This window comes from Drosophila biarmipes, chromosome 3R (assembly GCF_025231255.1).
Source record: "Drosophila biarmipes strain raj3 chromosome 3R, RU_DBia_V1.1, whole genome shotgun sequence".
NCBI classification, from domain to species: domain Eukaryota; kingdom Metazoa; phylum Arthropoda; class Insecta; order Diptera; family Drosophilidae; genus Drosophila; species Drosophila biarmipes.
In genome coordinates, this window is record NC_066616.1 from 4,525,071 (window position 1) to 4,547,362 (window position 22,292).

General features: G+C 48.3%; 4 protein-coding genes across 10 annotated transcripts; 2 read left to right on the top strand and 2 right to left on the bottom strand.

Moving 5' to 3' along the window:
• LOC108027314 (dihydropyrimidinase) lies at positions 1 to 9,132 on the top strand. 7 transcript variants are annotated; one of them, XM_017098709.3, is made up of 12 exons: positions 1 to 109; positions 3,198 to 3,285; positions 3,344 to 3,407; positions 4,654 to 4,844; positions 4,897 to 4,973; positions 5,122 to 5,256; positions 5,316 to 5,378; positions 5,438 to 5,584; positions 5,809 to 6,047; positions 7,328 to 7,563; positions 7,684 to 8,157; positions 8,335 to 9,132. In XM_017098709.3, the coding sequence occupies exons 2-12, from the start codon at positions 3,207 to 3,209 to the stop codon at positions 8,412 to 8,414; spliced, it is 1,785 nt and encodes a 594-aa protein (XP_016954198.3). In that variant the 5' UTR covers positions 1 to 109; positions 3,198 to 3,206; the 3' UTR covers positions 8,415 to 9,132. The 7 variants fall into 7 exon arrangements, with proteins under 7 accessions (XP_016954198.3, XP_050745502.1, XP_050745503.1 ...); XM_050889545.1 differs by lacking the exon at positions 5,809 to 6,047 and adding an exon at positions 6,637 to 6,860; XM_050889544.1 differs by having other exon boundaries at positions 14 to 172.
• Positions 9,133 to 9,716: 584 nt separating this feature from the next.
• On the bottom strand, positions 9,717 to 18,795 carry LOC108027243 (PHD and RING finger domain-containing protein 1). The gene is made up of 7 exons (XM_017098593.3): positions 18,024 to 18,795; positions 15,660 to 17,939; positions 11,198 to 15,125; positions 11,047 to 11,114; positions 10,856 to 10,984; positions 10,574 to 10,764; positions 9,717 to 10,518 (listed from the first exon to the last, which is right to left on the bottom strand). Exons 1-6 carry the CDS (start codon positions 18,312 to 18,314, stop codon positions 10,603 to 10,605), a joined length of 6,858 nt encoding a protein of 2,285 aa, XP_016954082.3. The 5' UTR covers positions 18,315 to 18,795; the 3' UTR covers positions 9,717 to 10,518; positions 10,574 to 10,602.
• Positions 18,796 to 19,631: 836 nt separating this feature from the next.
• LOC108027398 (DNA polymerase zeta subunit 2) lies at positions 19,632 to 20,583 on the top strand. The gene has a single exon (XM_017098836.3). It carries the CDS (start codon positions 19,780 to 19,782, stop codon positions 20,368 to 20,370), a length of 591 nt encoding a protein of 196 aa, XP_016954325.3. The 5' UTR covers positions 19,632 to 19,779; the 3' UTR covers positions 20,371 to 20,583.
• On the bottom strand, positions 20,410 to 22,254 carry LOC108027397 (splicing factor 3A subunit 3). Its single transcript, XM_017098835.3, has one exon. The coding sequence runs from the start codon at positions 22,090 to 22,092 to the stop codon at positions 20,581 to 20,583; it is 1,512 nt and encodes a 503-aa protein (XP_016954324.1). The 5' UTR covers positions 22,093 to 22,254; the 3' UTR covers positions 20,410 to 20,580.
• Positions 22,255 to 22,292: the final 38 nt, after the last annotated feature.

Sequence of the window (22,292 nt, forward strand, 5' to 3'; positions counted from 1 at the left end):
ATTGGACCGAGAGTTAAATGTTTTCCGATTTTCAAACAGTGAACTTGTGCGTGCTCGAAAATTGAATTTGTTCATCGTTTAAATCGCGTGAGATTGTAGCCATTCAACGGTAATACACAGGAGAGCACCGCGGACTCAGTTCGTGAATCTTCCCAGTGCAGAGGAAAAGCGAGTTGGTTTTCCTCGATTTTCTGTACTGCAATTGTTTTTCTGGCCGAGTTCAGGCGTGTGTGTGAGCTGTATGTGTATCTGGTGCGCAGTGCGTGGGTATTTCTCGGTTTTCGTTCTATTTTCAAATTTTATTGCTCTCGAGCACCGGGTACTCATGGATACGGCGTACCTCTACGTTGGGCCGTTAGTTTGAAATTTCTCCAACGCCGTAAGCGGCATTCGCGAGTGCCGTTCGACTGGATGACGGCATTTCTCCGTCCCAAGACGTGCATCTAGGCGCACAGCCCCTATGTGGACATGCTTGTGCAACTGCATTCGCCAGCCCGCCAATCAGGTGCAATGCACACGTCTCCGTCTCCGGCGCCGTCGTGGAGTCCGAAGCCGAACCCAAGTCCGATTGGGTGGGTACAGGCTCTTCTTGTTGCTTCCTTTCCGGGCCGCAGCCTTTATCGATTTAATAGCAGGCGCGGAGCCGAGTCGTTGGACCCTGCAAACCGGCAGTCGCGTAGTCACGATGTGGGCCGGAGCTGGCCGGGAATTGATTTTATTGACGTACTTAGCCGCGCTTATAAATATCTGTGCGGTGTTCAATGTACGTACCTACGCTGTTCGTCGAGCCCACTCGGGCGCCTCCATTTGAGGTCAGGACCGGGCTACTAAGTTCATCAAACTGGCCCGCGATAAGTGCTGCACGTTTGTTAATTGTACAATACCCCCTGGGCGTTCTGGGAGCCGAAACCGGGCTCTGCCCATCTGGAGGACGGGCCCGTGGCTGATAAGATAGGGCAAGATTTTATAGCGACCATGGAACCTGCCGATTGTGCCATAAAGGGAAAACAACACGGAAAATATGATCATATTTGTAGATGTACTATCTCGTTTCTAGAGCCGTCTATCTATAACGTCTATCTATTGGCTGTATTATTTTATTTGTAAAAATGCCAATTGAATAATATTGATACATTACTTGCTATCGTTTTATTTAGTCCCAGAATCTTAAACACGGATGAGAAAACTCTAGGAATTGAGCGTTTAGCAACGGCATAGCAATATTCGAACTCCATTTTCAAATGAGTTTTAAATGATCAAGTCTCGAACTTCCACTTGTGAGAGTGAGCGAATAGTTTTTGCACTCGTCATCCGGCTGCCGGAATCGCGTTAGATCACTTAATTGGTTCAGCCAGTGTCAGTGGCTGATGCAAAGCTACCAGCACTTAGTGGACTGTCCCAGCATTCGTTGTACTTTACAATTGAAGAGCTCTAGCGACCTACAAAATGTGCGCTGAGCTCTGCACATCTTGCCCACATCAATACGGCTGCATTAATTGCATTACACATGTGCCCCAAACCCACTTGCACGCTCCTACATGTGCAGTCGAATGCTCCGCGAGTGCACACATGCACAGGAGATAATCTAGATCATTGCATCCAAGCACATGCCGCGGCAGAGGGGCTTCTGTGTTGGATGTGCGCCACCAAAGGGAAAGTGGTCACCACTTATCCAATGCCGCCGCTCCCGGTCGAAATTGAATAAATGAAACGAGCAGTCCTCCAACACGTCGTGCACCCCAATGGCCATTACCATAACTAAGTTTGCAGACGCACAGTGGCGGTAAAAGCTGTAGTGGCCACTAGTAAATCACTCCGAATAATGTCGAGCTTGGGTACACTCAGAAAAAATCAACCTTCGTCGTTGATCTTCAACCGCAGCGTTGGGAACACCTTTGCCCCTGTACGATTAGGAACTAGACTTCATATACGAGTATTTTAAAGTCCCCCAAAAACAACGAAATCGTACAACATCCTCGACTATAGTTACGCAAAAAGCGATGGTTTCACAACATATAGAAGAAAGTACGATCTATAACCGATTGTTATTTCACATTAGGACACATTTTCGAAGGCAATAATACTGAGATAAATCACTTGGCCCACTTGCCTCCCGTGCGGTTCTGCCCCACTGGCCGCCGCTGTAGGGAAAGAGCACAACAACCGCTTCCGCACCGCCCTGGCTTACTCTCTTTTCCAGTTTGCTGTGCCGTGTGGCACCATTTGAACCTGCGGCTTTGGGGCCACCGTCAATGCCACTCGCGGCCACTGAGACTCTGCTGGAACAACATCCGATGAGAGAGAGGGTGACGAGGGCGTAGTACACCACATTGGCACTCGCACTCGACACCATCGCCAAATACATAATACTCGTACGCCGGGCCAAGCCAGCTAGCCAAGAGGTCGATGCCCGCTGGCCTGGTTGGCTGGCTGGGCTATGACTGCAGCGCACGGCCCAGACGGTCGGCAGAGATGGCCCTTGTGATGGCTTAGGCGCAGCGTTAATATTCCGCCTGCTAGGCAGTCTGCCGGCGGAACAAAGCGCCCAAAGTGGAGGAAGCAATCCGCTGAAAGACAAGCGAGCTGCGATGACATTTGCGTCGCTGCACTGTGGGTCGCAGCCTCGCCAACCCTTTCGACAGCCCTAAATCACCCCGCAGCATAAATACTTGTCGACTGCGAACGCATACCCTCAAAACATATTAGGCCTTGGAGTTCCCTTGTCATTCTTAAGAGCTGTGCACGACAATGTCGGTTTGCACACCAGCAGTGTTGAATCCCTTTTACATAAGGTATTATTTTATTTGTGAAGCAGCATAATTAGGCAAACAAGTCAGGGAGTTGAAACTAACTATTATTCAGGTTATACATAAAAAGTGTTCGGTTTGCTTCGGTGTGTTCCGTGCCGTACGATATTCGACAATTTCGACCCTTTCGTTTAAATAATCTGCCTAGAGAGACACTTCTGTGAGTGCATGGGGCTAGGCTCAGTCTGCGCAGTTTAATGCACGGCACGTGTCTGGAGCCTGTCCTGGAGCGATGCCTCCGATGAGTCATAGGCCACAAAAGGCCCAGCAACCCCAACGAGCGAACGAGTGAATGGATGGAAAACGGCAGCTCGCGTGTCTGTGTGTGGGAAATGGGGAATCCTCCCCAGTCCAGTCTAGCACTCGCTCACAGCACTCATTTAATTGCAGACTCTCGCCATGTCGACTAGCCCGAAACCGGTTAAGAAGGTGCCGATTCACCTGCAGAGCGCCCAGAACCGTGTCTACATTAAGAATGGTAAGCTCATTACCCGCCCGTGTGGGACTCACCAGTTGAAACCCCTGATTTCTTGCAGGCGAGATCGTCAACCACGATAAGTCGTTCAAGGCGGACGTATACATCGAGGACGGCGTTATCAAGTAAGTGCGAGGCGTCCAAAGAAGAGTCGCCAGATTGCCCATCTACGCAAATCTAAGCTTTACAGTAGTTGAGTACTTTTTCTGTTCGAACTAGTGGGTTACCCTTTGTTATACCCTTGCAGAGGGTATAATGATTTCAGTCAGAAGTTTGCAACGCAGTGTAGGAGACGTTTTCGACCCCATAAAGTATATATATTCTTGATCAGCGTCACAAAACGAGTCGATCTAGCCATGTCCGTCTGTCCGTCCGTTTCTACGCAAACTAGTCTCTCAGTTTTAAAGCTATCGGGCTGAAACTTTCCCAAAAGTCTTCTTTCTATTACAGGTAGCATATAAGTCGGAACCAGCCGGATCGGACAACTATATCTTATAGCTCCCATAGGAACTATCGGGGAAAAAATTTAAAAAGCTTGAATATAACATTTTTAAATTAGTTCTGAGTTTCGAATTAAATTTTATCAGAATCGGACGACTATATCATAAATCCCCCATAGGAACAGTCGGAAAATTAGTGGTCAAATAATATTGAACAATTATATCTTCGGTGTTTTTTAACTTATAACCTCCTACGCTTGGAAATATCATTTTTTATTCGGTTTTGAATTTCGAATTAAATTTATCAAAATCGGACGACTATATCATATAGCTGCCATAGGAACAATCGGAAAATTAGTAGGAAAACATGAAATAAAAATTATATCTTTTGTGTTTTTTTAACATATAACCTTATAAGCTTGAAAATAACATTTTTTTATTAGTTATAAATTTCGAATTCAATTTTATTGAAATCGGACGACTATATAATATATAGCTGTCATAGGAACGATCGGATAATTGGTCGGAAATAGTTTGAAACAAATTAAAGCTTTGGGGCTTTTTGACATATTATTTTTAAGAATTTCGAATTCAATTTAATAAAATTATTGATTATTTTTTATAACTGCAAGGGTATACAAACTTCGGCTTGTCGAAGTTAACTTCCTTTCTTGTTTTATACCCATATTCCTAGAAACAAATCATAATATCTGCTCCTCGGCGTTCATTTTGAGCCAAATTAATGCAGATAGTCTAGGGATGAGGCTAGTAAAACGGTCCTAATTTCGGTAACTGGTGCTATAAGGACCGAGAAGGACCCGCCTTCAGAAAACTGCTATATTTTTTAAGCATAAGCAGCTTTGGCGTGATTTTAAAGCCCACTCCTGAACCAATCAGTAAGAGAAGAACTCCACCCTTCACTTCTTTCAAGGTTTGTGGGACCCTCCTCAGAAATTACGATACCGGGAGGAGTGCGCACCATCGACGCCAGCGGACTGATGATCATTCCCGGAGGCATCGATCCCCACACGCACATGCAGCTGCCTTTCGGAGGAGCCGTGGCCGTCGACGACTTCTACCACGGAACCAAGGCTGCCGTGGCCGGCGGCACCACCATGATAAGTAAGCAGGACCAGCACATTAGGGGCTGCACTTACACCTGTCTCTTCCCCAGTCGACTTCGTTCTGCCCAACAAACACGAGTCGATGATCGAGGCCTACGACAAGTGGCGCAGCTGGGCCGATCCTAAGGTGAGGAGTACAAAGTCGAACTACATATTGACCTTACCATTAGGTAGTATGTAGAATGTAGTTATTATTTTGAGTCTCACGAATGCTTCCCATAAGATTAATGGGACCTAGGACTGGTTTAACCTACTGAACATTTATATTTACACAGGTGTGCTGCGACTACGGATTGCACGTGGGAATCACCTGGTGGTCCAAGTCGGTGTCCGAAGAGATTGGCATTCTGTGCAAGGAGCTCGGAGTGAACTCCTTTAAGACGTTCATGGCTTACAAGGGACTTTACCAGGTGAGTCGAGCGCAATGTAGCACACTGGCTCTGTGATTTATGTTCCCTACGAATTGCAGCTAAACGACTCGGACCTCTTGGATGTGTTTGAGCGCATTCGGCAGTTCAATGGTGTGGCAATGGTAGGTCTTCGGACTCCGTCTCACACTCACTTGTGGCTAAACTTCGTTCGTTTGTGCAGGTCCACGCGGAGAACGGGGACATCATTGCGAAGAACACTCAGCGCCTGCTGGCCGAGGGCATCAACGGGCCGGAGGGTCACGAGCTGTCGCGACCCGAGGAGGTCGAGGCCGAGGCGGTGCACCGCGCTTGCGTGCTGGCCCACCAGGTAAGACCACTCCCAAGTCGCTAGACATCTGGGAGGGACGGAGGAGGAGGCGGCGGCGGTGTATGTCCATGCCGGCTGAGTGCCAGTCACTGGGCCGCGCTGTAATTATGGTTTATTTACGTTACACATTTTCATTTCTTATTATTTCCATTGTGTATGATGCACCTTGTACATATTATGCGGTATGCGGCACTCGATATAACCCCACAATAAACGTATGTTAGGCGGCCTGTCCGCTCTACGTGGTGCACGTGATGAGCAAGTCGGCGGGCATTGAGCTGGCCAGGGCCCGCCAGCGGTACCGGGGGCGGTACATAATAGGCGAGACCCTGGCCGCGGCGCTGGGCACGGATGCGACCTGTTGCCAGCACCTGGGCTTCGACCACGAGGCCGCGCATGTGCTCAGCCCGCCCTTGCGGCCCGACAAGACGACCCCCGAGTTCTTGATGAAGCTGCTGGCGAAGTAAGTTGTGCCTGGGTCACCCTCCGGGCCGGGACCGTACATTTCAGGAAGTGTCCCCTGCGATACACTACTGGGAATATATTAGCTCCTTCCTGCACAACTTTATTTTTTATGTTGATATGCGATTAGTGGTTTCTAAAGAACGATTTTGACGCTGAGCTCATTATTTTTAGCACAGACCAGCACGAGTAAAAGGGGGCTTATTTCAATTTAAGACAGGTTGTCATTATAAGTTTCATTATAATACTACTGTTTTGGGGGGTCTCGATACTCTTTTCTCGTGCAGGTCTCTAAGCTGTAAAAATATTTGAGATTGGCTTTAATAATCAAGACGGCAGATATCCTAACATCATCTTTTCGCATAGGACACATGTCTAAAATTCATGTGAAATGTATTGATTACGGTCTCTGGTCCTGGGATTACTTATTTATGTTGCTGGTTAATCTGCGTACTAACCGGGCCTGTGCTTATGCCTGCTTAAATCACGTCCCTTAACCAACTTCCTGCGCTCTCTTTCGATCTAACCCACTAATCCGACGACGTTTCCATGTTTGCCATGCTTCACTCACACGCTCACACACCGTCCAGATGAAGACCCCGCTGTTTGTGTCCGGCCTGACCAGCAAATCCTCCGCCGAGCTCGTGGGTCGCGCCCGACGCAGCGGCTACTGCGTCTTCGGGGAGACGCTGGCCAGCTCCCTGGGCCGCTCCATGAGCGGCGTGCCCAAGGGCGACCGCATTTACGCCATCACCAGTCCCCCGATCCGCGAATCCGCCGAGACACCCAGGCAGCTGATGAAGTCCCTGGCCTAGTAAGTACCCTTCTCTTCTAGGTGGAATCAAGGGACCGCTTGGTCGATGACAACTTGGTATGGAAATTATGTGAAGGAAAGGAAGAATTGAATTGGCGTCCAATAACGTTAGATTTTAAAGCCACTTGTAATAATTTCTGCAAAATTAACGATCCTTGTAATAGAGTGGAAGGTTGCCTATGTGAAGAAAACCTGAAGAATTCACGGCTTACTTTCACTATAAACATTCAGTAAATAGTTTCAATGAAATACGACTCCTATTTAGTTTTCGAAGCTCCCTACAAATCAAAATAAGACAGTCCCAAGAAAATTGGGCTCCCCGAGTTCAGGTTGATAGAAGTAAGTACCCAAGAATCAGAACACGTTCGCTGCATTTTACACCCTGCCGGTGATTGTTTGTTTCGTTTACTTTAACCAACCACCACCAAGGGATCCACATTCGTTAACATTGAAAAATGCTTCCACAGTGACGACCTGCAGCTGACTGGCAGCGACAACTGCACCTTCAACAAGGAGCACAAGGCCCTGGGCAAGGGCGACTTCACAAAGATTCCCAACGGAGTCAACGGAGTGGAGGACCGCATGTCGCTGGTCTGGGAGAAGGGCGTCCACGCCGGGCTCCTCGATCCTTGCCGCTTTGTGGCCGTAACCAGCACGAATGCTGCCAAGATATTCAACATTTATCCCCAGAAGGGACGCATTGGTAAGTGATTTATAAGATTGATGCCAGCAAAACTGGCGTATTTGTTTTAACTTTTAAGAAGATTTCGGTATTGGCTTTGTTTAATAATAAAATTTACTTGGTCCTATCGCCTACTTCCAGCTGTCGGTTCGGATGCGGACATTGTGATCTGGAATCCGAACGCCACCCGCACCATTTCCAAGGACACGCATCACCACGCCTGCGACTTCAACATATTTGAGGGCATGACAGTGCACGGCGTCTGCGAGTTCGTCCTGGTGCGCGGAAGGATCTGCGCCGAGCGCGGAAACGTTCGGGTGGCGGAGGGCTTCGGACGGTTCATCCCCACGCCCGTGCGGCCGCCGTTCGTGTACGACATTATCGAGGGCAAGGTGCAGTCGCCGCCGGAGGAGCAGCACGAGGAGAAGCAGAACGGCAACGTGGCCAAGCGGTTTGCCGAGTTGGACATTCAAATCCCGGTGCAGGAGCCCATAAGCGCCATGCTGGCTGGCAACCTGGCCATGCCGGCGGAAGGATCGCTGTGCAGCACGCCTTCGGTCCGCGGGCGCGTCGATGGCAAGCGGGACTTGCAGGAGTCTTCCTTCTCCATAAGTGGTAGGCAAACTATTATGAACACTTTAACGTTACCGAGTTGTCGCAGAAATCTATCCTACCACTCCTCCACATTTCGATTTAAATCTAAAACGGTTGGATAAATGGTTTCTTTGACATTCTAAATGAAGATATAATTTTGCAAACAAAGAAATGAACATTTACTCAATCTCTTTGCAGAGGAACTCGACAGGTCTGGCGTTCGAGCGTGCATTAAAGTGAAAAACCCACCCGGCGGAAAGTCTTCCGGATTCTGGTAGACCACAGGTCGTGACTTGTGTGGATGCGGAATCGCACAATCTCCGACGACAGTGTACGCCAAAGTCTGCGCTCATTCAATAACTAAACCGGCATTTAATATAGAACCCCGAAACAAAATCGTAATCTACCCCAATTTCAACATAAGTACATGCGAGTATAGCCACAAACCCATTAAGGAAGGATCATTCATCTGCTTTGTCATCTAATACTTAGATCGCCTCTTGTTGATACCATTTTTGTTGAATTCTTCAAGCATGAAGCCTCTAAGCAAGTGTAGTCGACGGCTTGAATGGAAAACGAAAATCAAACAAATTCGCTTGCTTAGGTATTTTTGTTGAACTCGCTTATTTTTAATACTCAATTGTTTACAAGGAGACTTAGCACAATTGTTTGTACTCATGGTAGCTACTAGGCAATCCAAGCTAAATCAAAAGGCTCGCAAGAATAACCGAGCTGAATGCATAATCCATGGCAACTATTTATTGATACCCCTTTGAAGAAGAGTACATCGATCATGCCCGAGAATTAAAGTACCGTGTGGGAGCAAATTCGGCATTTCATCTGAGGATGTCTAAAATTATATAATTCAACCATGTTTCGATTCAAATTTATAAATGTGCAGAACTATTTATTATAAACACATACTTTATATACATGTATTTCATAGTAAAAGCAGAACACAAAGATCAAACTAATAAACTTTACCAAAAATGGAAATTGCTTGTTTTAATTTTCCCCAAAAGTCAAAATTATGCGCAGCTGAATCAAAAAAGAACATTGTAAATTCGAATTAGTTATATTTTTTATTTGTGACCTGCTACTACGGTTTTCAGACGATACACACTTCCATCAACAACAACCACAATTGCCTACAAAATCACTGTGGACGGCAGTCCACGTAGTGACGAAGCTCACCAGGAGGGTGTGCAAGTGTGACTACTATATGTACACGAAGAAATAAAAATCTACAGTAGTCGTCCGATGGTTACGAGTGGTACATTAAGCGAAAGGTATTGCAATTATTTTTGTAATTATATATTCGGTGTTTTTTAACATATAACCTCTTACGCTTGGAAATAACATTTTTAAAATGTTCTGAATTTCCAACTTTATTTTATCAAAATTGGACGACTATATCAGATAGCTGCCATAGGAACTATCGGAAAATTTGTGGGAAAATAACTTCCCGGTAACTCATTGAAGTCAAAATCTCTCGTTCCCAGTTCAAATTATTAATAGGTGGGCGTGAATCCGATGGGATACCAAAGAGATGGGGGATAAGAACAATGAAGACAGCATAATTGGATTAGTTATTATCGCTTTTATTTTTATTTATATGATATTTACAAAACGATTTAGCACAATTCGTATATTCATATATACGGTTTTTAATTGTGTTGTGTGCAATGCATACACTCTTACTTTTTATTCAAAAGTTATGACTGACAGACTATGCAAAATCAAGTGCCTAATAGATGAACTGCATAACTGGCCGTGCAGTTATTTATATGAATACATAATTACAATTGTTTGGTAACAATCTTCGTTCAAGAAAAATACTCGACTGCATGAACCACATTTACAGGAATTTTCTATGCCTTATTCAATGCAAGCCCATGTATTCAGGCTATCAATAAATGTTTCCAGAAGGGGTTTAATTTAAATATTTAAATTATCAGAGGTAAAATACAATTTCGTTTTGCCTTCACTTAACTACTTACAATTGGTTAATGCTCACGCAAAACAGTTATAATATAATCATTACGGGTGTAGTACAAATAAACAATCTAATGATCTAGTCTCGATATAAATAAAGTGTTTTTGTAGTGCTTTGGGTAACCGAAAATTAGGTGACAAACTTGCTTCATCTTATTACTTAAAATCTTCACTTCTGTTTTTTGCTTACGGTCTAAAATCATTCGTAAGGTGACCTAAAATTGACTTAACAACTAAATTCCAATAGTTAATGACAGTTAATGAGTTTTCCTTTTACTTTCCCTTAGATTTGCGATGGTAGCTGGTAAATAGTGTTGGTTCCAATTGATGGCAGATTGTAGGAATGCATGCGACAGCAAAATTCTTCAGATTTTTTTTTACCCAATTCTGCAAAAGGGAAACATTTTATTTTTTCGTCAAACCCCGCATTAATGGGACTTACTGCCAGATCCTACGCCATCGCTTGCTCGCTTAAAGTTTTTTTAAATAAGCAGCACATTTAACCGCACTGCTAACTTGTCCTGTATTAAGGAGGCTCAACTTCTTGTGCTTAGCTCGGAATTTCCTTACATAGGCATCTATAAGATTTTTAATCTTGTGTGGATTAATTTCACCAGAGCGACTGTGGCAGATCTAAAAGAAATAACGTGATTGATATTGATATTAAAAACAGTCTGTACCTTTTCTCTTCCTAATGTATAAGTTCATGACATATATCGCTTACCTTGGGCACAGCTCTCCGCATGATGTCTTTGTAGTCATCCTTAGTAATCGCTTTCTTGTTGAAGTACGGCTTTAACACCAATTTTACCTCCTCAACGACACGTTCCTGTCGATTTAACTTGCGTAAAAGCTGCGAAACAAATACAAAATAGATATTTTTCTGTTCCACCATGTTTGTTGAAATTGACTTACTCTGTCCTTATTTTGTAGATCCGTTGCCGAATTCGGCACATCGTCATACATATCAGGATTTCTTGCACCTAAAATGCAAAAAATTAAATATTAAAATTTTGGAAAAAAAAAAACAAAATACAAGTTAGTAAACTGAAGCGCAGTATTTTACCTTTTAATTTTGATTTTCGATCGCCTTTGCTGCGATGCGATTTCTTGCCCACCGCTGTGGTGTACCGCGATGACATTCGGGTGTTGCCTACGGGAGAACTGCTTCCAAATAGGTTGTCGAAAATCTCTACCTTGCCTCCGGGCGCTCCACCCTTTGCTCGCCTGCTGCCCTCCGTTAAAGTGGGTGGCTCGAACAGATCCTCGTAATCCGCCGAGCCAGGCGAGTAGGGGCTCTCAATGTCCATGCTGAAAGAGTCGTCTAGAGCGTGGCCGGATCCTCCGGCATTCCCGATGCCGCTACCGTTCCGCAGGCCACTGACTCCACCACTCGTAGTGGGCATGTTGCCAACGCCACTGCTGCTGCTGGCCACACTCCCGCCGGCCTTTGGCAACGGCGTGAGCTTCTTCGAAGGAGGCGTGGGACTAGAAATTGAAGGTATGTGCTGCGAGCTGGACACCACGCTGCTGCTTGTGAGCAGTACGTTAGAGAGAACGGTAATGGTTTTGCCATCGGTTGCCTTGTCATGGCTATCACCTCCGCCGGAACCTCCACCCGTGCTGGACCCAACGCCTAAGGCAAGGCTGACGGAGCTGCTGCTAATATACTGGGCGGAGGTCACCTCGCTTTCCTGCTGGATAATCCCGCTCTGGTTAGGCTTCACTAGCGCCATTACCAATTCCACCGGATTAAGGACGCTCGTCTGGGTCTGTGTGCTTGTGCTCGCATTAGTTACGGTTGCATGTGCACCATCGTTGTCCCCCTTGTCTATAGATCCCGATCCAAGTGCACTGCTCGCCGCCATGCTAGGTGCTTGCTGATCCAGGCTTTGGCTCAAAGTTGGTGTCGGCGATCTTGGCGAAAGGGAAGGCGACTTGGTCGGCTCGAATGGATCATAGGCATCTGGCGAGCATGGTCCCGACTCTGGAGGGGTGTTCGGACCGATCTTCTGGCCGCCATCGTGGCTGCCATGACCGTGCTGAGGGGACTGCTCTTCGGGAGCCAGAGAGCAGGCAGCTTCCAACTCGTCTGCAGAGTTAATGTCATCAGCATCTTCGTGAAGCGGATTATTGCGGACCTTGTGTTGCATTTTTTTGGAAGGCAGGTTGAACTTGACAAGGGGCGGTTCAGGTGGCGTTTTGGGTCCAGTTGACTGCGTCATGTTCTCGTACGAGGCTTCCATGATTGTATCCAAGGAACTGACCTGCGGGGTTTTCTCCCTTTGCCCGTTTTCCCTCAGCATGTCGTGTTCCCTGTCTCGCTCCCTGTCTCTCTCCCTTCTCGTCGAGAGTTGATCTGTTGCATCCTCGCTGTCAGTAAGCACAATGACATCTGCCGGCTCCTGGTGAACTTGGAAGGGCGAACGCTCCAGATCGATGATTGCCACCGGCTTAGCCTCCAGCTTCTTACGCTTGCGGGTCTTTTCCCGCTTTCCCTTCTTAATGGCTCCCACAGCACTGCTAATGGTGCTGTTAGCCAGGTGGTCGATGGAGGCCAAGCGGTTGCTTAACAGATCCTCCCTGCCGGACGGCATTGTGGCTACCGACTGCGGCTGGGAGCCCAGCGTGGAGTTCGCGTTGTTAGTGGTCGACTCCTTGTTGAAGCTCACGCTGACCAGAATATTGTTGCCTGAGGCAAATACCTCTTTCGATGGCAAGGGCTCCGGCGTTTGGGTTCGACGCTTTCGCTTCTTCTCCTTGCGTGGCTTCTCCATCGGATGCTGCTTTTTCTTCTTTTTGCTCTTGTCCCGCTTGCGCTTCGCCTTTTTGGGTGTCAAAGGACCATCGTTATCATAGTGTCCGCCTGCACCTTTGGGCGATCCCAGTGGCGGCGTCCAAGACGGGTTCTTATCCTGGCAGGCACTGTCATGCAGGAAATCGCAGCGACTGGGTGATGGGGACGGCGACCACTGCCCAGTTGCCTTCTTTCTTTTTCTTTGCGGCGCCAGGAAATCATCAGCATCCTCGAAAGGGTCACGTTGCCGAGAGATGCGTCGCATCCGCGCAGCAGTGGTCGGACTGCTGCTGCCCGTCCTCTTTTTGTTCTTTTTCTTTTTCTCGGACTTCTTTTTCTTCTTTTTGGGCGGATCTTTAGGACTCTTAGAGCGACTTCTGCTTCTGCTGCGACTTAACCGTGGGGTATAACGTGGCGAGCCAAGATAAAGGGGAGATCTATTCCCTCCTCCATTGATGCGATTAGGAGTGGGCGAGCGGGATCCTCTGGAGTGTGCAGAGACTGGACTATGCGCTCTTTCGGTTGCAGGAGGGGGAATTGGCGAGGGCGAGCGGGCGTACCGTCTCCCCGGTGACGTTCGACGACCTCCGCTTTGTTTATGGGGGGAAGGTGAAGTTCCTGGCGGTGGGGTCGGTGAGATGCTAAAGCTGCGAAGCCGTTTGGGCGAACCAGAACGGGAGCGCAGGGATGCTCTTGACTCTCGCGAAACACTTCGCGAAAAACTACGCGAGTTGCGCCTTCCCGAACGACTTCTGCCCGATCGCATTGCGTCACGTCCATAGCGATCTTTGGCATTGTGTCTCGATGCGCCCACAACATTCCGAACATCATAGCGAGGTAGTTCTCTTCGTTTGGGACGCTGAAAGAACTGTTGGTGCTGGCCATGCTGATTATAATGGAAGTAATGTGGTTGCTGATGCTGATGGTGCTGGTGCTGATGGTGGTAGTTTTGGTTCTGGTGGTAATTGTTGTGGCCATAATGCTGGAATGGCCTGTTGTGAAACTGTTGGTTGCGATAGTTAAAGCGCAGGCCTCCGCGGCCACGCACGAATCCACGCTGAAAGTCCCGTCCTCGGAAGGCAAATCTCTGGCGGTTAAGTGAGTTGGAACGCGATCGAGACCTAGAATGAGAACGGGAGTAGGACTTGGAGCGGCTGCCTCGGCGACGCCTGTTTCTATTGCGGCTGGGGGAACGACTTCTGCTCTTACTTCTACTACGACTGACGCTCTTGCTCGCCCTCGGGCTCTTGGAACGCATCTTTGGAGTGCGACTTCTAGAACTTGATCGAGGGCTCCTGTCTGGATCCTGTTTTTCCCCACGGTAGTTACGACCCTTCTGTCGCTTTCCTATCTTCTTAAAAGTGTCATTCTTGTCGCGTTTAGAACGCGACTTAGACTTCGACTTAGACTTTCCCTCCTTTCCCAACCCACGGCTACGACTGCGTCTCTTTGACGCGTTCTCGTTATTCAGATCGTCCTCTGAAACAATATCCGTGCCGACAGCTTGCTCTGGCCCATCTTCGTCATCGGAAGCCTTAGAGGAGGCAGTTTTTGGACTGGTACTGGCATTATTCTGAAGCTCTGTCCCAGCCGTCGCCTGCTCCTCCTCACCCTCCGCCATACTCTTTTCGTCAAGACAGGGCGTATATGACCGATCCTGCTCGTGCTCACTCCCGCTTGCGTTGTCGTCCTTTTCCGCAATTCCTTCCTTATTTGATGGTGGTTTCTTAGATTTTGCATGCTTGGGGCTGGCTTGTACCTCAACTTCCGAAGCCAGCGCCTTTTCGAATTCCTTAGGTTTGTCAATGTCCAGCTCTTCCCAGTCGCTGTCATCATATAGCTCTAGCACGCCCTTGGCCCGGTCTCTGTCCGCAACTCGGCCCTCCTTGACCACAGGGCTGGGAGTGAGGCGCGTCTTCGCCTCCTCTTCTTCGTGCTCCTCCGAAGGACCAGCGTCCAATTTTGAGCTGCTGGGCCCTTGATCGGAGATATCCGATTCATCCATGGGTTCTCCATCACAGGACTTTTCGTCTATTTCTTGCTCATCCGGCTCGTCGGTTGGATTCTCTGGCTCGTACAGATCATCGTTGGCCTTTTCGGGCATGGGTTCGGGCTCTGGTCCCAAGGGTAACGGTATTTCATTTTCCTCTTCATCATCATCTAATTGTACTAAATCTTCATTCATATCGTCATCATCCTATCCAAGTTGCAACCAATAACAGAGAAACAAAACGGAACGGTTAGCAGAGTACAAGAACAACAAACAATAGTGACTTACATATCTATATTATATTTTCTTCTTAAACTGTAAGAGACTTGCTTAGCCTGCTAATAAAATTCGAAGGCCAAAATCCATTAAATTTCGTTACACTTTAGTGACAGGGGCTCAAAAAGTTTTATGGAAAACCATAAAACCTCAGACTTCGGTTCCGATTTAATTTAAGAAACTGCAATTTATAAGTACTTTTATTGTATGCCAAGGTTACCCATAATTAAATGCCAACAAATCAGCGTACAGCGTAAAAGTCTATCATCTCGCGTCTATGGATGATATACTTTTCAATTTGAATTGGTTTCATTGGTGTTATATAAAACACTATAAACCAAATTCGTTTCCTAATCATCTAAATAGCTTCTACCTTTCAGTATTACAAACGTGTCAATTTACCAAATGACCCTTACAGTTTAGTTCAGAATTAGATAGTTGTTCAATGCTAAATCAATATCGTACCTTATCAGATCCATCAGCTGGTCCTTGTGCAATCCCCGACGCCGTTGCGGAGGCATTAGCCACCGCCTGTGACTCCTGCGAATAAATTGAGAAGTTCGGGCAATTGTCGACATCGTCATCTGCGTTTCGATCGTTGGTTTTCAACGGTGACTGCTGCATCGTATTCATCTTAAATATTGGACTGTTCCAAGAGAGGCTGGCGGGTGGCATGGGCGGAGGTGGAATTGAGAGCACCACTGGCATACCCATCACTGGTGGCGTGTGATGATTTACAGGCGGAGCATAAATCGGCGGTCGTCCTGGGAAATTGTTCGATGGTGTTGCCACTGGGTCTGGAGGCGGTGCACTTCCACGAAAAGGTGGTGTGGGTTGGTTGGCAGGGGGCACGTTTTGATGCCGTGGTTGCTGCTGTCGGTTGGGCGTGTTGAAGCGCAGGTGGAAGGGAGTAAAGCTTGAAACATTTGTGTTGCTGTTATTGTTCGGGCTGGGGCTGCTGAAGTTCTGGTTACTGAAACCGCCGACCCCTTGACTATCTCCGCCACCAGTCGATTGACGCGAGGAAGCTCCTCCGCCACTGCTCGACGCTCCTCCACTAGCGCTAGAAGTTCCACCTCCTCCACCTCCCCTGTAACTGTTATTGCCGCTATAACGATTGTTATAGTTGTCACCTGAACCTGCTCCTCCGCCTCTATTGTAATTGGGTGCTCCACCTCCGCGTTGGTAAAGAGGCGCATGAGTTAGATGCTCCTCAGGCCTAGAAGTAGCCGTCGTCGTTGCTGCTTCTGGTGTCGCTGCGACCGCAGGTTTTTGGGGAAGATTTAGGGTACCATCCGCCCTAATATGCACATTCCCCAAGTTACGCGACGCGTCGTGCCAACGGTCCTGCAAATCCAAAATGGTAGACAGTATGTCCCCAGCCGCAGCTGAAGCCGGTACTGAAGGTGTGGCTGCTATGCGTGCCTTGCCTTGGAGCAGGGCTTTTCGAATGCGCGGTGCTCCAATGCTAGCAATGCGCACCGAAGTTTGCACAGCCGTTGATCCGAGCCCAGCAGAAGTGCCACTGACGCCAACATCTGGCTCACTGTCCGAGAAGTATTCGAGGTCGTTGGCGTTCCCGAAGAGGGAGAAGCTGGAGGCTGTTCCGCCACCTAGATGAGAGCGCTGCACTCCGTCTGACTTTACTCCCAACTGCTCCGCGAGGCGCTTGCTGGCTGTGAGGCGACGGCCAGGTCCCTCACTAGAGGAAGGGGCCACCGCACGACGACGGCGACGCCGACGTCGTCGTATCACCTTCTTGCTTGTCTTCAGGGCAAACTTTTCGTCAAAGTTGTTTAAGTCATACTCGACAACATAGGTCCGGTGGCGAGTCCTCCTCCGTCGGCGACGTTGAACGGGCCGTTTGTTGGTGCTGGTGGTTGTGCGCCGAGTCGTTGTTGTAGTGGTTGTGGTGGTGGTGGTAGTGCGGGTACGAGTTCGGGTCAAAGTGGAATCTTCAGCCGAGGCTAAGGCGGAGCGAGTGCGTCGCAGCACAGCCGCTCGAATTCGCTCGTTCTGGCGGGTGCGCAAGATTCTTGGTGGTTGCTGCACCTCTCGCACCCTGAGCCGAGTCTCGGGCAAGCCCATTCCTCTAATGTCCTCGTACAGCTGGCTCAAGTCGTCGGCCAGCTCAAGCTGCTCATCATCATCCTCGCCTTCGGAGTCAATGCAATTGTCACAGTACCAGGAGCCAGCGGGAATCTCGTCCAACGGCGGGTCCAGGCAGTCCATGTGGTATCCCTGATTGCAGCTGTCGCACAGAAGCATTACATCCTCCCGCTCCGGACTTTCACAGACCTCGCAGTTGGTGAGCTCCTCTTCGACAACCACCGCGCTCTCTGATTCGTCGTCCAGTGCGAACTCGGTCTTGGACTTACTCAGGTCAACACGCACTTCCCTAACCACCTGACGGCTTGAGTACGAGTCCCGAACCACAATCCGGTCGAAGGCAATGCGGTCAATGGGACAGGTCTGAACATTTCGGGACCAGGCGTCGATGCAGGCCGCGCAGAAGATGTGCTCGCAGGTGGCAGGCGTGCCGATCTCCTGCTGCCGGAAAGTGAGCAGGCAAATCGGACACTTTTCCAGTAGATCGTTACTGCTGCTGTCGGAACTGAAGCCTGGATCGGGCTCAGTGGTCGTGGGCTGCAATCGACCGGACGCGCTTGGCGTTTGCTCTTGTTCCTCTTCATCGTAGGACTCAACCTTCTTACGCTTGCTGCTGCGAGTAGGCCGTTGATTGATCTGGAATGAAGTATAAGGAACATTGAAAGGTGGTGCCGAAGGAATTGGTTTTGTGTTGGTAGGAAACTATGGGCACTGCCTTACCTCGCTACCACTAGAAGAGCAGTCGCTCCGCGGCCCGCGACGATTGCGCAGCTTGCGCGTGGACGCGCGAGTTGCCGCAACCGAGTCGGAATCCACCTCCTGGCGGCGGGCGTCGCGACGCAGCCGACTGGCCGTGGAGCAAGAAGGTCGTTCGTCCGGGTCGGGATCCGAGGCCGTATCCTCCGAGTCCTTGAACTCGATCCGCATAATGATGCGACGGTTCCGCTGCCCCCGCTGATGACTCACGGGCGGACCAGCGTCGGATTCGGAATCAGAATCACGGTCGGACATGCTGATGCAACTGCGTATGTGTGTATCAAGCCGATAAATTGATGTATGTACACTGTCGGCGGGGCAGGCGCGTGTGTATTACATATATATTACATATAGGGAGTGCTCTTCGCTGAATTCTCATCTAGTTATCCACTCCTGGTAGTTCCTGCTCTTGGCCGGGTAGCCACATTTTCGGTACGATAGCCAGCCGGAGAACTGAGAAGTCGCTTTTCGGCCTGGCTTCTCTGTAATTGCAGGCCGCTGTGAGTGGAGAGTGCCGATTGCCGAGAGTGGCATCAATTGCCAATTTTCGGTCGCTCCGCCAGACCACGCTCCTTCGCCTCTGCTTGGGGAATCCTGCGAGGGGCAGCTGCGGTGGCCAGTGGACAATGGGGTCCGGTTTTGTTGCCGCAACGCCGATATTTCCAAATTGGTAGCAAACGCAAATTTTTCTCACACAGTTTCCTTCACACACACACTTGGATTTCAGCCATTTTTTCAGCTAGAGGTGGGAGAATGCTAGCAAACGCTTTCGATAGTTTGCTGCCGCCGTCTTTGGGGACGATAGGCGCAGACCTGCTCTTTCGTATAATCGTTTATTTGGTTTCGAAAAGGAACACGGGTGGTTTATTTAAAGTGGATTAATGTAACTACAGCCAGGCGACAATTATACCAAAACCGACATTCTCGTATGACAATGTAATGAATAGATGAGACTGCGGCACCAGTAAACTATACGGTAGCATTTAAGGAAATTTTTAAAATATTTTGCGATTATTTTTGGTTTAGCAAAAATATAGACCGATTTGAGATCCTTTAACTATCGAATTTTATCTGACAAACAAACACTATATTTGCAGTTAACATGTTCATTATAGAATGGATTAATTATTTACAATTTTAAGCAAGCATTCAATTTCTATAAAGCATTAGAAGTGCTAAAAATATTTGGCAAAAACTATTTACAAATAAGCGAAAGGCGAACTCTATTGTAAATTAAACTCTCGCCTTTAAGTATTTATCTTAGCTGTTTTTTTTTATCTAAACATGTTTTTCGGAGAAGGATATGTATTTTCAAAGACTACTGAATAATGGACGACAATTTCTTATTTTGCTTAATTATTCACTTGAAATCTTATAATCTACGTTCTCTGCTCACATATTTTATGGTTTGTTCTAGTCGACCGATGAGCTGCTTCTGCAAAGCTTAAGTAGTAAAATATCTGAAAAATGTGCATATCTATCAATATGTTCGCCCAACGCATGCGAATTCATTTAAATTTGCCACTAATCATTTATTGTTTTATTCCGTTGCCCATGTCCATCTCTATGAGTGCTAGCAATCGATACGCCACGCTTATATCGTCATATTTTCCTGGGTCGCAGCTAAAGTAAACCCTCACTAACGCCGACAGGCGTTTAAATAACAAAACAGGGATAGAAATCTTATCTTCAGCTTTATGTTATTGCACCTGTTGGCGAAATGCAGTCCGAGTACGAAGCCGACATCATCGTGGAGGCGATAGAGGTGCTGGTGAACCACATTTTGTATGTGCGAGGTATATACCCCGCGCACATATTCAAAAAAAAGCGAATGTACAATACACCGGTCTTTGTCTCCATCTTCCCGCCGCTCAATAACTACCTCACCGGCGTTTTGAGATCCGCTCAGGAATTGCTTCGCCGCCGGGAGCTGCAGTGCCTGGAGCTGATAGTGTACCAGAAGGAAAGTGAGCAGTTGGAGAGCTACAAAATGTCACCTGAACCCCGGGGGGAAGGCCAATTGGCAGATGATCATTTAATGGAGTTCGAGCAGAAAATGCGCTTTGCCCTCTACCAGATATCCGAAAGAATGAACCAGGCACGCAAATATGCTGCAGGAAGCTGTCAGTTTAAAATCCACCTGCACACGACGCAGGAGGCGTTCATTCGCTTCAGCCACGAACCCCAGTACCAAGAGTTTCCTTGGCTCCTAGCGCAGAATTTAGAATTAAAGTCACAAACTGTTTCCTTGTTGCCCTTGGCTTTGGTAGAGACTGTGGGACTGAAATTGGAGGCACTCATTGTTAACTAATTTTAAACTTCCAGATAATCGTTATATATAAAATAAAAATGTTATAAGAATTAGATTTTATTTATATTATATAGTCTAGCTGGTCGCATTTATAAATCGTACGGTAGTTCTAAAATAATAATAGGCCTTTTGAAATAATTGCTCCCCGCTTGATTCAAAAAATTTAATCTTACTTTACCAATAAAGTTTTAGGATTACTGCAAAAGCACTCTAGAGCAGACCCTGGCGTTTAAGATCCTCGAACGTCTTCCTGTTGACTACGTTGCCCAGCGAGTCCTCGAACTCCTCCTCCTGATCGGCGATCCAGCGTTCGCTCTGCTTCTGCGACTTCAGCTTTTCCCACAGCGTGATCGCGTCCTCGATTTGCGTTACATTAGCGAAATGAGCCGTGTTCGGGATGCCCAGGCAGCGCATGCCATGCGCGTGTCGCCACTCGGCGAAGTGGCGTTGGAAGGCCTTCGGACCCTTATAGGTGAAATTTCCGCAAATCTCGCAGTTGTAGCTGATGTTCAAACCGTGCAGCTTGTAGAGCCAGTAGGGGATTGGTTTGCCGTCCCATCCAAGCGGCAAGTTCTTCGGATTATACGGCACGTCGTCCGCATCGGGATCGTCGTCGTTGTCAGACTCGCTGGCCTCGACATCGCTGTCGTCTCGCTCGCCCCCGGTCCGAGCCTGTTTCCTCTGGACATTCTCCTTGGTGGCCGCTCTCTGCTCGGATAGAAGCTCAGCATACTTGTAAAGCAATGCCTCCAGTTGGGCGATTTCCTTGTGGCGCTCGTGCTCCCGTGATTGCGCACTGGCTGTCTTTGCGCTGGGCTTCTTGGCCATTAGTGCGGGATCCAAAGTGCTCTTCCCCTTGGTGGAGAATAGCCGTTGTGCGCGTTCCTCCAGGGTGCCGCCGCATTTGAGCCCCAGGGCCACCAGAGCCGATTTTAGACGATCAAGTCCCAGCGAGGCCAGCTCCTCCCAGCTGGAGAAGGCGGAGAGATCGAGATGGGCGCCGGTGTTGGCCAGCGCAGATTCAGTTTCCTTAAGCGAGAAGCCTGGGAATGTACCCTGCAGCCACTGGCGTTGAAAGTCCAGCTCCACCTTCAGCAGCTCTCCCTCCAAATCGAGCAGGGGCTGAATTCTCAGGATGAAGTGGTGCAGGTAGTCGTTGAGGGTTTCAATGTACTTGCGGTATTCGCGGTTCTTGCGCTCTCGCGGGATGTCGAAAACATGATCAAAGGACATTAGGTAAGTAATATAGTCCAGTTTCTCCACCGCCCGCAGGTTAAGGTAGAGCTCGTAACACTCGTTGAGGTCCAGATACCGGCCGCCACCCTCCTCATCCGTGAACTCCACCAGTGCGCTCATGTCGTCCGGATTGTTGTACACGCGGATCATCTCGTCGAACTCCACTGACAGCGGTACGCTGACCTCAGCTGGGTGGGACTTATAGAACTGCTTGATTTGTTTGAGGCGGGCGTAGAACTCGTTGAACTCGTTGGGCCCCGAAAGCGCGGCGATCTCCGCCTTCCGCTCGTTGTCCTTGTCCTCGTAGAGGTCGCGCAGCTGCGACGTGGCGTTGTGGTGAAGTTCCATAAGGTACTTAAGCCGGTGCTCCGAGTGGATGCGCTCCTTTTCGCCCGGCTTCTTGGTCGCATGCTCGTCTACCATCAGTTTGACAAGGCGCTCGCGCTCCTCGTGGTAGCGCCGCTGTTGTTCCAGGAGCGTCTCCATGGCTCTTCAGTGCTGGGATTAGAGAGAAGGTAAGGTCAAACAGTAGGCCTCTTTTTTAAGCGAAATCCAGTGAAAAAACAAAAGTTTTTTGTTTAGCGTGTGTACATTAAAAAACAGTAACCACGAAACCGTGGTGGCAAAAATATCGACATCGAACTTTCAAGAAGGCCGAATACCCTATTCACACTAGCGCTATAATT